The sequence below is a fragment of the Lotus japonicus genome, chromosome 6 (genome assembly GCF_012489685.1).
Source record: "Lotus japonicus ecotype B-129 chromosome 6, LjGifu_v1.2".
NCBI lineage: Eukaryota > Viridiplantae > Streptophyta > Magnoliopsida > Fabales > Fabaceae > Lotus > Lotus japonicus.
Window position 1 is genome coordinate 52,190,993 of NC_080046.1, and position 17,389 is coordinate 52,208,381.

General features: G+C 35.3%; 2 protein-coding genes across 2 annotated transcripts; one reads left to right on the top strand and one right to left on the bottom strand.

Annotated features, from left to right (window-relative positions):
- Positions 1-948: 948 nt before the first annotated feature.
- Positions 949-4,055, top strand: LOC130725533 (uncharacterized). The gene is made up of 9 exons (XM_057576753.1): positions 949-1,185; positions 1,273-1,447; positions 1,546-1,692; positions 1,790-1,980; positions 2,168-2,314; positions 2,451-2,577; positions 2,812-3,003; positions 3,206-3,431; positions 3,515-4,055. The coding sequence occupies exons 1-9, from the start codon at positions 949-951 to the stop codon at positions 4,053-4,055; spliced, it is 1,983 nt and encodes a 660-aa protein (XP_057432736.1).
- A 7,266-nt stretch (positions 4,056-11,321) lies between these two features.
- Positions 11,322-15,138, bottom strand: LOC130725534 (pectinesterase/pectinesterase inhibitor PPE8B-like). The gene is made up of 3 exons (XM_057576754.1): positions 14,853-15,138; positions 12,104-12,625; positions 11,322-12,019 (listed from the first exon to the last, which is right to left on the bottom strand). Exons 1-3 carry the CDS (start codon positions 15,136-15,138, stop codon positions 11,322-11,324), a joined length of 1,506 nt encoding a protein of 501 aa, XP_057432737.1.
- Positions 15,139-17,389: the final 2,251 nt, after the last annotated feature.

The window sequence follows — 17,389 nt, forward strand, 5'->3', positions numbered from 1 at the left end:
ATTAATAATTGTAGTCAATTAACTCATGAAGTTGGCAGAAGTAATGAAGATGACTTATTGAGTAATAATGAACAAATAAATTTGGTGGATATAGAGGTTGAGCAACAGTATGCAGTTGCTGAAAATGAAGGTACTCACTTTTATCGGTATATTTTATTAATATTTAATTTTAACTGTTCTCATGTATTAATAATTTATTCGGTTTGTGTGGATTACAGAAATCTTAGATATTGGTGATCATGTGTTCACATGTTCTTATTGCAAAGCTAATATGTGGTATGATGAGAGATTGAATAAGAAGAAGAACACATCATCTCCAAACTTCTCAATATGTTGTATGAAAGGTAAGATTGTGTTGCCTCACTTAGAAAAACCTCCTGCGTTGCTTTTCAACCTCCTGACAGGAAATGACCATAGATCCAAGAACTTCCTTGAGAACATCAGATGTTATAATAGTATGTTTGCATTTACATCTATTGGTGGAAAGATTGTTTCCTCGGTTAATGATGGTGGTGGTCCTCCACAATTTATTTTGAGTGGTCAAAATTATCATCGCATTGGTAGTTTGCTTCCACCAACAGGAAAAGCTCCAAAATTTGCGCAGTTATATATATATGACACGCATAATGAGCTTCACAATAGAATGACACATTTCAGGTTAAAATTTATATATTAATATTATATGTTTAATTAAATATTTTATCTTTTTTTGTTAAATGTAGCTAATTTTTAGTAGATAATGACAATGAATGTTGCATGTGCAGTTCTTCTGATAAGAGAGGAAATATTGACATTAGTATTGTGAGTGACTTAAAAAGCATGGTAGACGAACACAACAAATTAGCTCAATCATTTCAGCGTGTTCGAGATTACTTATATGAAAATGAAGGAACTCAATTATCTTTAAGATTATTTTGAAGTCGAGATCGAGATCCGTGGACATATAATATGCCTACTTGTGATGAAGTTGCAGCATTGATTGTTGGTGATTTTAATAGTGAGAAGGTTGGACGAGATATTATAGTTAAAACAAGTGATGGAATGTTGCAGAGAATTCATGAAACACATACTGCATTCATACCTCTGCAATATCCTTTGATGTTTCCTTATGGTGATGATGGTTATCATGAAGATATACCATACAGTGAGGAATACCTGACTAATGAAGACATAACAAGGTTGCGAGTTAGTCTCAGATAATATATTGCATATAGAATTCAAGATAGACAAGTAGAGTATGGAAATATTCTACTCGGTAGAAGACTCTTTCAGCAATTTGTGGTTGACACGTACACTATGATTGAATCACAACGATTATCATTTATTAGAAGGAACCAGAATTTGATCAGAGCAGATTTTCTTAATGAGTTGGAAGAAGCTATTGATCGAGGGGAGACTGATCCTACTACAGTCGGCATGCGTGTTATACTACCTTCATCTTTTATGGGTGGGATGCGTTACATGTTTAATAATTGCCAAGATGCTATGGCCATTTGCAAAAAATTTGGTCACCGGACCTTTTTATAACTGCTATGTGCAATGCAGCTTGGAGTGAAATTAAAAGATATGTTCGTCAAAGGAACCTTCGTGCAGATGAGAGGCCGGATATATGTTGTAGAGTTTTCAAAATGAAACTAGAGCAAATGATGGCTGATTTCAAACAAGGTGCTGTGTTTGGTGGAATTCAAGCAGGTAATATAGTATATGATTAAAAAAGTATATATATTGTAAGAATATCTCTATTACATGCATGAAATATTTAATATTCAATGAATGAGTTTTTTTACAGGAATGTATACTATAGAATTCCAGAAAAGAGGGTTGCCTCATGCTCACATTTTGTTGTGGTTGAAAGATGGTCATAAGATGGTTACATGCGCTGATATTGACAAGCATATATCTGCAGAGTTGCCGGATCCAGCTTTGTTTCCTAAGCTAAGTAAAGCAGTATCACGTTACATGATGCATGGGCCATGTGGCGTATCTTATCCAAAATCTCCTTGCATGAGTGCTGGAATGCACAAAATTCTTTCCAAAAAAATATCAATCGTCAACCAGTATAGATGAGGACGGATATCCTGTTTATAGGAGAAGAGATACTGGAATTACTGTTATAAAAAATGGTGTTCCAATGGACAATGGTTTTGTTGTTCCATACAATCCACAGCTACTAATGAGATATAGAGGTCATATTAATGTGGAGTATTGCAATAAATCAAACTCTATAAAGTACCTGTTTAAATATGTAAGCAAAGGGCCAGATAGAGTCAGTGTACATATAACAAATGAAAACTCTGGTGATAGCAGTAGTCAGGTCCGAGATGAAATCAAACAATACTATGATTGCAGGTACTTAACTCCATGTGAAGCTGTGTGGAGAATTGTCTTTTGAAATTCATCACCTGTGGCCTCCAGTTAAAAGGTTGAATTTCCATTTGGAAAATGAGCAGAGAATATTGTTTAGAGATGATGAAGACCTTGAGGCTGTGATAAGCAAGCCATCTTCTCAATTAACAATGTTCTTGGCCTGGATGAGGGCGAATCAACAATTTGAAGATGCAAAAAATTTAACTTTTGGTGAGTTCCCAAATAAATTTGTATATGACCGCAATTCTCATTGTTGGCGCAGAAGACAGAAAGGGTACTCAATTGGTAGATTGCAATATGTGCCTCCTGGAATTTGAGAGCTTTATTATTTGAGGATTCTGCTAACCGTTCAGAAAGGGTGCACAACCTTTGAGAGCATTAGAACGGTTAAAGGGGTTGTTTATCCAACATTTCATGATGCATGTTTTGCACTTGGATTATTAGCTGATGATCGTGAATATATAGATGCAATTGTGGAAGCAAGTGATCTTGGATCTGGGAATCAGTTACGTAAGCTGTTCGTGTTCTTGATAACTTCAAATACAATGAACAAGCCGGAATTAGTGTGGGAAAAGACATGGAAGATTCTTTCAGATGGGATTGTGCATAGTAAAAGAAATTTGTTAGGGATTCCAGGTATTTTTAAATTTTTTAATTACAATTTTTTACAATTTATATAATAAGTAATTTGTACTAAGTATGTTGTTTTATTAAGATAGTATGATATAATTATTTATTATATATTAAATATCATAAGTTATAGAAAATATATTTATTTGAAATGAACTATTTGAATATATATAATTATTTTATGTAATTATTTTATGCTTATGTGCAGATCTTCGGATTGATGATAATGATTTAAAAAATCTGTGTTTAATTGAAATTGAGAAGCTAATGCACGTGAATGGAAGATCTCTTAAAGAATTTACATGCCTTCCTTTCCCTGAAGCGTGTGAAGGGCTGCAATTTGACAATAAGTTTATTGTGGATGAATTGAATTATGATAAAAATGAGATGGAAATGCTTCATCAGAACCTGTTGCGTTCATTAACATATGAACAGTTGGATGTTTATAGAGAAATTAGCAATGCTGTCTTTACCCAAAAAGGAGGCCTTTATTTCCTTCATGGATTTGGAGGTACAGGAAAAACATTATATGGAACACTTTGTCTGCAGCATTCAAGGCTAAAGGTCTAATCATATTGAATGTAGCTTCAAGTGGTATAGCATCGTTGTTATTGCCGGATGGAAGAACTGCACATTCAAGGTTTTCAATTCCAATATCAATTAATGAGTGCTCAACTTGCAATATAAAACAAGGCTCACAGAAGGCGGAATTACTTCAAAAGACCAGTTTGATTATTTGGGATGAAGCACCAATGCTGAACAAATATTGTTTTGAGGCACTTGATAGAACTTTAAATGATGTGATGAGACAAGAAATGGGATCTGCTGACTATGTTCCGTTTGGTGGAAAAGTTGTAGTTCTTGGTGGGGATTTCAGACAAATCCTACCAGTTGTCTCAAAAGGCAGTAGAAGTGATATTGTTGGATCTGCTATTAATGCTTCATATTTATGGAAGTATTGTACGGTTCTAAAGCTCACAAAAAACATGAGACTTTTGAACTGTCCCTCGACATCAGATGTAGAAGACATTAAAAATTTTGCAGAATGGATTCTTTAGGTTGGTGATGGTAAATTGAATCCTCATGGTGGTGAAGACTCATAAATTGAAATCCCATAAGATTTGTTAATTGATGATTCAGAATATCCTTTAAATAGCTTGATCCAGTTCACCTATCCTGAAATTTTACATAATTTGACCATGAAGAATTATAAGTATTTTGAAGAGCGAGCTTTGTTGTCTCCTACACTAGAGAGTGTGAAAAATGTTAACAACATGATGTTGTCTATGATTCCAGGCTAGGAAAAGGAATACTTGAGTTCTGATACGACATGTGATATTCTGACGTGCGACGTCCATCAGCGAAAATAGTTGTAACTGCAAACCAACCACTGTAGGTAACCTTCCACGTGTCGTGGTCTATCTCCCACGCGTCAGGCGAGTCTTTGTGGAAGAGCTCATACTTCACCCGGTGCAACATCCTTATCTAATGGCGATAAGCGCCCAAATAGCAAATACCAAGTAAGAGGGGTTAGTGCCACAAAAAGAAAATTAATCAATAAATTCAAAACAGAAACATATTAGTCAAATATAGGGTTAGTCAAATATCAATTAGTGGTCTTAATCCTAAAACTACATGCAGCTACCAACAACCGGTTCCGAAAACGCCTCAAGAGGCGGGACAATCAATGGGACGACTGGCATCTCATTGCCACTTCAAGCATAGAAAGAGAATTTGAGAATTTCTATGGCTTTAAGCATGTTAAGGCATCAATCAGCACACAACCAGATAAATCACGACTAAGACAAAAGATAACAATTACAGCAAGGAGATTAAATGATCATATTTGGTACCATAATCATGTTGGGAACGAAATTGTCAATACCAGCGAAAGGGGGTGTAGAATTTCTCAAAACAGTAAGACAAATTGGGAGCATGTTATCCAATCTTAGAAACAGATCTCGATTTTCAGTCAAGAACAATCAAGGTTACCACATATATACAGATATAGCATGATTTATTCAGATAGCAATACGATTTGATATACACAGTATACATGACTCTCTAGACTGGAACCACCCTCACCTTCGGAGATAATATTGCATGTACACTCAGAACCAAATTTTCAGAAGGGGAGAAGATAACCGATGAATTCATCTCAAGGGAAGAAGTGTTATATATAAGCTACTGGAGGGCAACTAAGAGAAACAACCCCTCAACAATTTCTGCAGCAACACCGGTGGTTTTCTCCCTTCTTTCACGTTATTTTTAAATCTTATTCCTAATAGCAATGGATCTAGTCATTTGTCTTACTAATCTGAAACCAACTTTCAAATTTGAAACACTCTATCACTCTTCTCTTAAAACCAAACCCCCTAATTTCCCTTTCAAAAAAATATAATAAAATGAATTTTGTTTCCATTCAGTTACTCATCTGACAACATGAAACACTATGAATATTCCACTCTCAAGTAACCAATCCCCCTTCTAGAGGAAAATTCAAATATTATTTATTAATAACAACAATAATTCTCAAAAGACTCTAATGCCTTTGAATTAAATTCAGGGTCTCAAAGGATCCTTGACTTTTTAAATTTAGAATTTAATGTTCTAGGAGTAATCATAATATTTTGTTTAGAAGATTTAAATGACATAGAAACTTATATAAAGCTTAGTAACATATTATTTAGAGAATCCTATGTAATTGGTCTAGATTTTATATGCTTTAATTTAAATACTATTTTCCAGTCTGTAGTATTTTAGTATTTTATATCTTGTTCTATCTCTATACCCTGTGTTTTCTATCTTTCTCGTAAGTGTTATTTGGTAGGGTCTTTTTGCCGACTGATAACACCATGCCATATTGATTTTCGTTGCTCGCTATACAATGCGGGCTTCTTAGCCCTTATCTTTTATAGTGAAAGCTTTTGTTTCATGGTTTGCATTGTTGCTCATGATTCATTGGATTTGCTAAACCTCTGCCATACAACTGATGACATTTTACAAGCTTGATCACATAGTGATTATGTGATCATCTTAGTTGTTTTGTTCAGTGCTAAGATCTCAATGGGATCTCTAGAAGCATTTTAGTGGCTGGAAGTTGTCTTAGGTCCAACGTTCTTTGCACATTCCATTGTGGCTAAAATCATTTATGTTGTTGTGGGAACCTTTCTTCGGTAAACACAACAGCAACATAATTTAGTTGTGTTATTGTGTGGTTTGAAAAATGTCTACTTACTGAGGAGGTAGTTGTTGGAGAAAGATATGCAAATGATAATGTTTCCTTTTTGTTTGAGAGGTACTCATTACAATGAAATGATATATAGTGAAACCACTTTTAGTGGGGATGGTAACTATTAGTTCCAATACTGGTTTTTAAACATTTTGGAATTGGGCTTCCTTAATTTTTTTAAGGCTTAAATAAGTTTTTGGTCCCTAACCTTTACCAAATGCTTGATTTTCATCCCTCGCCGGAGCAAAGGTGCGTTTTAGTCCCTAACCCATGTATGCATATTAGGCAGATCCTCTCATAGAGATTATGCGGCGACGACTTCAGCTTGAAGACACACTGCGCTCTCATGCTTCGAGCTCAATATGTTGTGGACTTGTGGACTGGGCGAGCCCCCTCACCATATTAGGGAACTCGCCCAGGAAGTAACTCGGTCCATAAAGACGCTACAAGGAGCAAAGGCGTGGAGAGATTGGCAAGAGACCATTTCACTGGCGCGAGCGAGTTTCTATTCAGCGAGTCACCTCACATGTGGCGGAACATCACGAGTCCTTCAGGAGTTCACGTTATTTTTCTAGTTCCTGCGCTAGTTGGTAGTTTATGTATTTCTTTCGCCAATTGGCGATTCGTGTTTCGTTTGCGCCATGTTGGCGACCTATGCGCTTTATATAGGCTTTAGTTGATCCCGCCAAATAGCGTGGTTAGGTGATCTCTTGGGCGGGGAAGCTATTGCAACTAGAAGCTTGAGAATAGTTCCCGCGCATTGGTCGAAACCGCCAGCCGAGGAACGTTGTACCAAGTGGAAAGTGGCGGGGCGACCTGCTAAAGGGATCATAAGGGAACAGAGATTAGCAGTCACATTTTGAAGACACATTCGCTCTCATGCTTCGAGCTCGGTGTCTTATGGACTTGTGTACTAGACGAGCCCTTTTTGTCGGGATGACTTCGCTCAGGAAGGCCTCAGATAGAGGCAGGACCCTCGCCGGGGGGCAAGGAGCGTGAGTTAGGGAGTTGGGCCTCCGTTGATGAGGCCCAACGGGCCCATTAGTGGGGCACTTAGGAAAGCCCATGGAACCTTTATAAATAGGGGCTGGGGTGCCATTGTAAAGGACTTTTGTCTTATTCTAATCAACACATAAATTATTTAATTATGGTCTTGTGTATAATCTCTTTACACCTTTAGGGGTTACCCCTTCCTTAAGTGCTCAGATCAAGAACATTCTTGAAATAATTATATTTAAGGATTTCAACGGATGAAAATATAATCCACTTCATAGAATTTTAAATACAGCAAAAAATGAAAACCTATTAAAAGATTAATAAGATTTAAATGAATTTTAAAAAATATATGATTTAAATGATGAAAAACTAAAAGTATAGTAATTGTGAAAATAAATAAATAATTAAATATCATTGGTTACCTTGTTTTTTTCTTGGTTGCGGGTGGTGAGACTAATATTTCGCTCCACGATCACCGCATAAGTAGTAGGGGGTTAACTAATATTTCGCTCCACGAATCTCTAATTACTTGTTTGAGGGACGAAGTACTGAACCATTACATGGATCATCACTTACTTTTTTTTAACTTAAAAATAAATAATATAATAGTAAAATTTTACAACAAAAACCTCTTTTATATCTCTTGGGTTCAATTCTATCAGTTTCGTATGTTTTGTTTGATTCTCTGTTTTCTTAATTGAAAAAAAAAAAACTCTTGTAAAAATATACTATACCAAAAAGAAAAAGAAAATGTTTGAACGAGATTTTTAGAGTACTCTAAAGTACTCTAAAAATATATTAGACAAATATGTGACTTAAAAATTAAAAATATCTCTAAGATGTTTTAGAGTTTTAAATTTTTTTATTTTAGTTAAATTGCTCCCATAATTTTTACTCGGGTGTGGTGAATGTTAAAGGTCACCTCAAGAGTACGGCTCTTAAAAATTAAATTCTTGATCTAAGGATTCAAACAACCACTTTTAACCACTGTGACCGACATCCATTGGATAGAATTTTAGTTTTTGAACTTTTTTTTAAATAACAACTGTTTTTACAAAAGTTTTTTTTTTAAAATAGTTCATATCAAACTGCCACTTTTTTATAAAACAGTAATTAAATATGTTATTATTATTATGATGAGAATTAGAGCTATATCTTAATCATTTGTGTCATTTTCAGCCCATTTCTATTTAAAATATAATAATTTATTGTTGAATCTGAATTCAAAATAAAATATGTAAAAATAGTAAAATTACAATTGCATAAACATATTTTAAAATAGAAATTTTTTTTATATCAATTCATAATCAACATAATTATTCCATAGGCGGATACACAGCCTGCAATGAAGAAATTAGATAAATCGCATGTCATAAAACTTTTAATTAAAGTTTTCCTAGACTTGGAGGTCCACAATAATATAGACATGTGCACAAGCCTAAGTAACAAGACCCTGACCCATCTTTGTGTATGGATTTACACTTTTGGTCACAACTTCTCACAGAACCACATGTACCTAAAACATCTTGACATCCAACTCCCGCGGTAAGCGGACAACTGTAAATACATGCACAATCATCCTCCTTGACGTTACAAATCCCTCGTCCACCTTTTTGTTGGCTTTTACACCTTGGGTCACAACTTCCTTTAGCACCACAATGACCCAAATCATCAATACATGTATGTCCTTTCACCTTTACTTCTCCTATGATCCAAAATATAAAAACAATCAAAAGTAAATAAATAATAAGAATTTTGAGAAAGATAAATAAATAATATGATTGAACCAATACTGAGATTCAACATCATTTTTATTTGATCTAGCATCAGTGTTATAAGAGAGTACGTACTTACCAGCAAGAACAAGAACCAAGGTAATAATCAGAGTATAATACTTTGCTATAGGATTCACCATTTGAAATATTTTGCCTAATTTCTTTTTGGCTTGGATTCGTTTTTTTTTTACCAAGAAGAATGATTTGGCTTGTATTCTCAATTGTTTCTGATGTGATACTTATATTTATACGAATAAATTTGTGGTTATTTTAGAGGTTGTGAGCTTTTTTTTTTAACATTGATTGGGATAAAATGTTTCGTTTGAAATAAAAAAAAAAACCTAAAACGGAACTCAAAGTATTTTTCCCTTTTTGAAGAAAACAGCAAAAATGAAATTAATATGAAACATTATCATTTCTTTAATTGGATGGTCTATTTGCCAAATACTGTTGGCTATTAATTGTCGTGGATCCCTTTCCTGATACAATTCAATATTCAGATTAAAAGCCATCAATGGCACATTCAATTACCATTATTATTGGATTGATAAAATCAAAAGAATTGAATGCATATTTTCAATTTCATTGCCATAAAGTTGGTCGTGGCCATGAATACACAAGATTAATGGAAAAGGCACTGATCAGAGGAGTCCATAGAGGCAAAAACTGGCCAAGCAGGTCAAAAGAGGCCCAAATGGCCAAAAAACCGGGTGAACCGGTCACCTGGGTATAAATGTCTCTTCCTCTCTTCTTCCACGCATTTCCTCTCTTCCTTCACGTGAAACCCTAGCTCCCTCCCTCTCTCCGCCGCTGTTCCGACCTCTAATCCTCCATCTCCACCATCAAATCCTCCCTCTTCCCGGAGCTCTCCAGCCACCATCGTCTCTCACCCCTTCAAATCTGTCTTCACTACCTCGCGTCCCTTCTTCCTCTCCCCTTTCCCTCCTCTCAACTCCAAAAGCCAGATCAGATCGGAGGTTTCCAAGCCATATTCGAGGCTTCCACGGCGAGATCGAAGTTTTCCAAGCTTTATGAGAGGCTTCCACAGCGAGATCGATGAAGACCCCGGATCGGAGCTATATTGTTTTTTCATTGTAAAAAAAATATAATCCCTGTGAAATTTTTATCCTTTATCATATGAGCGTGTATATGCAACATTGACAAATCAGAATTCAGATAAATAGGCATAGCTTAGTGTGCATGAAGTATCAAACTCATCCATATTTGCCATTCCATAAACAAAATTGCATGGTTTTTTTCTCCACAAAAATAAATTACAGTGTTTTCATTTCATCAAAAGCATAGTCTAATCTGTGGTTTTAACAGAAATCAAGAAAAATATAATCATCAAGCATGTCAATTACCGACTTGGAGCAAGACCTGAGCCATTCACCAAGTCAAGTTACAGGGACAATGCGTTTATAGTCTATAGAACTCTTAAATAGTTAACACTTAACACACTGTATGCAGCTTACTGCAATATCTAATTTCGTGTCAAACAAATGTAAGATGATGGAAGTAGCTACGATTGAAAATGAAAACCCATTAAAACCTCAACTTCATATATTATATGAATGAAGTGGCAGTGAAATTTTACCTGAGATTTTGGCCATTTTGTGACCCACACAATATCTCTTACTTGTCATGTTTTTTTTTTGTAGTGATATATTCACTGCATGGACCATAGGTTCGCCAAGACCCTAAGTTTCAAATTGATAAGCCAATTGACCAAAAAAAATTAAAAAAAATTTGATAAGCCAATAAGCCATGGTCCATGGATGAGTCACCTCACTGGTTGCTAAGTTTCTTTATTTCTTATTTGTCTCTTGCTGCCAAAATGGAGGAAACCCAAGCGCCAGTTCTTTTGGACCTGGAAGTATGATTTTGGTGTTTCTTAATGATGAATGCTGTTTGTTTCTTGTGCTTACCTTTAAGGTGTTTGAAATTAGCGGTTTTGTTTTTGAAGCAAAGACAATACAGAGAGAATGGAGCTCCTAGTGTTATCAATTCTTAATTGGAGAATGAACCTTGTTACCACAATTGCCTTCTTTCAATGCATTGCCACAAGGCTTCGGAGTTTCTGTGTAGTTTCAAATTTCAATGGATCTGCCCTCACATTTTTTTGTTATTTTTATGAAGCAAAACATGGCACAGAGTATGTAACGTGTAGTTGAGGTTGGGAATTTGGGGTAACCTTAATGAGGGTTAAAGTGTGTTTTTTTTTTAAGATACATTTTTTTTGAAACACATTAAAAGACACATAATTGTACTGAAACGAGTCTTTTTTATTGATATCATCATTTTGCTCAAGTTACATTTATTTAGTTCCCTAATCCAGGAACAAAGGCTACTCCAGTTGAAGGTAGCCATTGTTCCCCCATAATGAGTTCAGACACCGTGAACTCGCTAGCCTGGCTAGAGTCAGTAATCACATGAAAGCCTGCCCATTTAACCCGTCTATCTAGCCTAGCTCCTGGTCCATAGTTATTGTACTCAGCATAGTACAATGTGTCTAAATACAATGTACCACTCCACTCCAACCATCCTTCAGGGCTCACCACATCACTCATGTAGGATTGCATGAAAGCAACTCTAGAATATTGCTTCCATGGTCTTCCAAGGTATGTCGATATGGAGCCAACGAAGGGTAGAAGGTCGAGATCTGCTGATATTTTGCAGAACTGGAAGGAGAACGCAGATGCTAGGCTTGAGCTTGTTCTATCTTGGGCTGTGATAGTGTTCTTTTGCATTGGCAATCCTTTCTTGACCAATAAATTGCAGGATTGGAAAACCGCAGAGGCGTGTCCAAATATGAAGTCCACCGTGCCCCTGATGTAGCAATATCTGTAGAACTGTCGCTGTGAATAAGCATACAAACTGTCTTCGTAACCGAAAATCTCACATTCGTCAAAGACCGAAAGATCAGCTGCTGATCTCAAAGCGACAACTTGATGATATTCAGGCCCTGCGGTGTTCCTGAAGGATATGCGCTGTGCTATAAACCCTCTTCCATCGACACCTTCAAACATAAAGTGGAAGAAAAATGAGAAAAATATCAAATATATTAATATATTAATTAGCTGTATATTTGGAGTGTTCTTACCCAAGGTAGCTGTGTAGTATGTGGTCAAATTCTGATGGTAGCTCAAACTTCCAGAGATGACAGTGAGATCCATACCATCTCCTACCATTTTCAAGTTCCACTTGTTCTTCCCTTTGCTAACTATCTCATTGTAAACTCCTCTTTTTATGTAGATGACATAACGTCTGCTGCTAAAGTCTGGAGCTGCACGCACTGCATCCATGATGCTTTTGAACTCTCCACTCCCATCAGCAGCAACTATAGCATCAGGAAGATCTACATTGGACTGCAAGTCCCTAGGATCAACCCACGGAGGAAGTTCACCCTGGCCTTGGCTGTTGGACTGATGTGAAACATGATGCACAAGGGTGAAAAGCTCATGAACTAGCGAGTTCACTTGGTCAACTTTGGGGGATATCAGATCCTTCACACGACCATTGTCGGTGCCTTCAAAACCCTCCATGCATGTATGTGTATCAGCAACTATAGCACTCAGCCATGTCCTCAAATCTGAACTCAAATTTCCAGTACCCTCATGCTTGCCTAAGACAAAACAATATTAACTTAAATTATATTATAGGAGACGCCCTAAAAAACTCTCAAAGTATAACCCATGGTCTTATAAATTTAAATTATAAACACAACCAACTTATATTATTAATCTATTTGTTTCGTTCAAAAATTATTATTAATCTCTTTTACGCTTATAAAAAAAAGAAGTTAATTAATATATTTTAGCATTAATATCCAGGCCTTCATCAAATTTTTTTGATAAGAAAAATAGAGTTAATAGTGGGAAACAGTTTTTTTTGGTCTCAAATAGTGGGAAATAGTTGATGCCAGGACACTTGCTAGTCTGTTTTTGCTTCTCCCGTCAGCTAACAGGCTCACGTTCTATATTGTCAATTAACACGGGTCTGTGGAAATGGCTGATTGTATTGTGGCAAAGACTACTTCTTTTGGGCTTTGACCCATCATGAATGAATCATTATTTTTCGAACAAAAAGAAAAAGAACAAAATCAAAACCATTAGAAAACTACAGCCAACATCCAACAAGGAAAGTAGGAAACGAAGAAAATAGCTCAATACACAGTAACAGTTTTTTTACATGCATGCGTGAAACCATGAAGGGACATAGGGGGCTATAGAAAATTTTCTATGACATATGATGTAGAACTTTTTCATAACAGTTTTTATATATGAGTTTAATGGATAGTGTAAAATAGTTTTACACAGTCATCCAATCAAAGCATGCCACATATGAGAGATAATTACATTTGACTTTAATTTTAATTAAAAAAATAAGATATTTTCTGATTTGACGGAATTCAATTGGATGTCTGTGTAAAACTATTTTATACTGTCAGTGCATATCCATTAAACTCTTTATATATATAAAACATTGCAGAAAATATATGTAAGTGGGGTATTCTCACGTTATTACTCCGGGGCATGTTTCGATTCCCGTTCCTGACTTTTAAAGTAATATTTTACATTTTTTACAAATCTCTCTCTGGGCTGCTCCTTATTGTGTTTTTTCCTGGGCTGGGCTGCTCCTTAACTTTTTCATAGCCCAGAAAACAATATATATATATATATATATATATATATATATATATATATAACGTTGCAAATTCTATTGAATTTTCATAGAAAATGAGATTTGAAAAGAAATCAATTTTAAGATAACAACATTTATCAAGCAAAGAGTAAAATAATTCATTTAATAAATCAATTATTTATTTTATTTTTTTGATAAATTTCTCTAAAAGACTAACAACCAAAAGTACAAGAATCTCTTTTTTTTAGTGAAAGACTTGTGTGAATATATAGTTATAAAAAGGTCATTTAAAGGTAAAAAAATATTTATCAATTCTAAAAACTTTAAAACATGAAAAAACTTATTATAAAATTTCAATATTTATATTCATGTATATAAATATAGTCTAATCTTTATTTTTATGTGTGTATATTCATGTATTGAAATCTTACTTACTTTGGTCCCTTCAAATTTTTTTCCTAGTTCCACCACTACATGTATAGTATAGTTTAAACAAATAATTACCAAAGTAGTGCAATTGTTTTTTAATTACTAAGCTACTTCACTTTTTCTTTCTTTTGAAATCGCCACTGCCAGTAGCGATATTTTTATTTTTATTTTTAACTTTTTCAGCTAGTGACGAAACAAACCCGTCACAAATGCCTAGCATAAAGGAAGGTAGAAGTTTTCCGTCCCAAATTAGTTAGCGACGGAATACTCTTTACGACGAACGTAAACCGTCACAAAATCCTAGTGAAGATAGGAAATGATTAGCGACGGAGTTTTGAGAGGGATAAAGTCCGTCACTACTTTCTTTATATTATATGCTAGGATTTTGTGACGGTTGCTTTCCGTCACTAGTAAATGAATGTAAATAACAAAAATGATGAGGTGTAGCTACTGGCAGTGGCAATTTCAAAATAATATAGTTACACCAGATTTTTTTTCTTTTTCGAAAGCTCAACAAATTTCAATAATAAGCATAAGAAAAAAACATCTCAGTCACATGTGAGGATACAACAGTACAAAATATCCCGTTAGCACAAAGGTTCTATATAATATACTAATCAACTTGATAATTAAAAAAAAAGTTGCATTACTTTAAAAATAAATATTTGTAAAAACTACAGGTTTATTAAAAAAAAATTGTAAGAACTACAGCATGTATGTACACAGTAACCTATCTACATATATCCATGCATGTATGTACACAGTAAATGATGATATACCTTCGAAGCCCTCAAATGCTGACATGCACCGACCGATCTCGTCTGTTGACAAATCCAGCAGCTCCAAACACGTCGATATGGCGTTGGACAACCGAGAGTTGTCAACGCTGCCCATGGTGCTCAGCTCATCCCGTAGTACGTTGGTGACATCGTTGAGAACATGACGTACTGTTCTTGCAGTGTGGATGAAGTTTGATGTTTGTGCAGCACAATATGAGGGGTTATAGCATAGGGCCAGGAAGAAGAAGAAGAAGATGAGTGTGGGGGTGGACCGGGTGGTTGACATGGTGTGAGATGTTTTGTTGGAGGTGATTAATAAGGAAGCTTGGTGGAGGAGGAGGAGATTATATAAGGAAGAAGAGCAGGAGGAAGAGACTAGAGAGTGAGGAGAGCGTGATGCTGTAGTGAGGAGGAAGTGGAGGTGCTGCTTTATATAGATGGTAGGGGAGTGTTGTTCGTTGGAGAGAGTGATGAACTGATCGATTATTGTTTCACTACAAAAAAAACGTTATTTAGCGGGGTTTTTTTTGCCTTTAGTGGGGGTTTTCAACCCCTGCGAGTTACTTAGCGGGGGTTTTGAAAAATCCCGAAGTTACACTCCCCACAAATCATTAACGGGGTTTTTCAGCAAACCCTGGTACATGCATATAAATTTAGCGGGGGTTTTTAGCGGGGGTTTTAAACCTCCCTTATCTACAAGCATTTTTTAACGGGAGTTTTCAACCTCCCTTAAATGCAAGAGATTATTTACACTGTTTCTATGTCATTAGGGACCTCTAGCACCTCTAGATAACTTATCATCCCTCATGAAAATTGAAACATAGAATGGTCTAGAAGTCTACTTACTTCTAGGAAAAGTCTGCAAGCTTCATGATAGACAACCAACTTAACTAATTGGTGATAGTAATAATACTCAAAATCAACTAAATGTGCAAAAGTACAGAACCTCAGTAAGAGAGCATTTCTTTGTTATACCACCATGTGCAAACCAAGTTTATCTAAGTTAACCAATAAATACCTACATATATTGACAGAATAGACTAGAGTTAGATAAATACTTTGCTGAGAGTTTCTTCCAAAATACAGCAGCAGCAGTTTGAATACTTCATTTCGTTTCCTCTTTCGATCCATCTAGCTTAAGCATATCTCCATTCATTCACGACCCCTAGATACATGAAAAAGAAATATTGAATGAGTTATTAACCCATTAATTAATTCTTCAGAAACTGATATGTGAAAACTAGTCGTAAAAACCATACTTGGAAAACCGGTGACTTCACCGGTGTTTGCGGCATATCCCACTAAGATCGTTGGTCTGTTGTATCAAGGAAAGTAGTAGGTCGTTGAACTTATCGGCTAACATCTCGAAGTCTTTCATCTCCATCTCCTTAACCTTCATGAGCCCCTCATCCAATTCCTTCCAAGATGAATTAGATAGTGAGATAGTAAATAGAGAGAGAGAGAGAGAGAGAGAGAGAGAGAGAGAGAGAGAGAGAGAAGTTTAGAGTGAACTGAATGAACTCTTCTCTTGAATTAACACTGTGATTTACAACATATATAAAGTTTTCAACAGTAGCTAACCATCTAACTGCCTCTAACAAATTGATAACTCAGCATAACAAAAATTTATGGTGATGTCATCATTCAGTTACATAGAAATCCATACACACTAGACTAACACATTAGTATAAGGTAAGATTTTATAATTTGCAGATGAAAAGTGTATATCTCATTTTTTAACTAGGCACATGAGCAATACTTTCAGGGCATCTATAATCTGAAAAATTAGTAAGAGTTCATTTTAAACTTTTTTTTTAATTTATCGATTTGAACTAAAAACAGTTTTTAAATTGCAGAACACTTTTATAAATGACATGTAGTACTTTGGTCAGAGACTCAGAGTTAGGAACTTAGGATGTGGAATAGAAGACTGGCAATTGCAAACTGGAACAAAGTGAAGTAGCACCTGAAAACAGGATACACAGTCCAACTTATTTGTTAACAAGTCCAAGCAGTCACACATACTATCACAAAGCAATGAGAACTGAGAGAATATTAGGAAATGAAGCCAAATCATATATACTCTAACATGTGCTGATTTGTTTGTCATTTTTTAGGCAAGTATGAGGATAAAGTTAAATTTGTCCCACTAAGCTTAAAGTGGTTCCATCATCAGGAATCTCATTATAATAGTGTATATTGCATAGTTGTTACATGGAAAATGCAAAGTGATATCATCCATGTAACAGGTTTATGAAATTTATGCTCTAGGTTTTATGAAGGTAATGAAGTTAACCTGACTCGCAGCCTCAGTTTCACATTTTTTACTAATAATTGCATGTCAAGGGTTAAGTGTACATAACCTGAATCCAAGTAAGCAACATTAAAACATTTTTTACTAATGCTATAAAAGAAACTACGGAATCATGGAAATTCATGTATGGTGCCATATGCACTGGTGGTCACAACGATAAGCTATTGGCTTTGAAAGACAAATCAACTCGATGAAATTTAAGTAGAAACTATATCATGAAGAA

Excerpts from the sequence above, each read along its gene's own strand:
- LOC130725533 (XM_057576753.1), top strand. The coding sequence starts at position 949 with ATGCCTACTTGTGATGAAGTTGCAGCATTGATTGTTGGTGATTTTAAT. Across the intron at positions 2,315-2,450 it reads CTGGTGATAGCAGTAGTCAG|AGAATATTGTTTAGAGATGA; the intron begins GTCCGAGATGAA and ends GAAAATGAGCAG. Across the intron at positions 2,578-2,811 it reads TGCAAAAAATTTAACTTTTG|CTGATGATCGTGAATATATA; the intron begins GTGAGTTCCCAA and ends TTGGATTATTAG.
- LOC130725534 (XM_057576754.1), bottom strand. The coding sequence starts at position 15,138 with ATGTCAACCACCCGGTCCACCCCCACACTCATCTTCTTCTTCTTCTTC. Across the intron at positions 12,626-14,852 it reads AGCATTTGAGGGCTTCGAAG|GCAAGCATGAGGGTACTGGA; the intron begins GTATATCATCAT and ends GTTTTGTCTTAG. Across the intron at positions 12,020-12,103 it reads ATACTACACAGCTACCTTGG|GTGTCGATGGAAGAGGGTTT; the intron begins GTAAGAACACTC and ends TTATGTTTGAAG.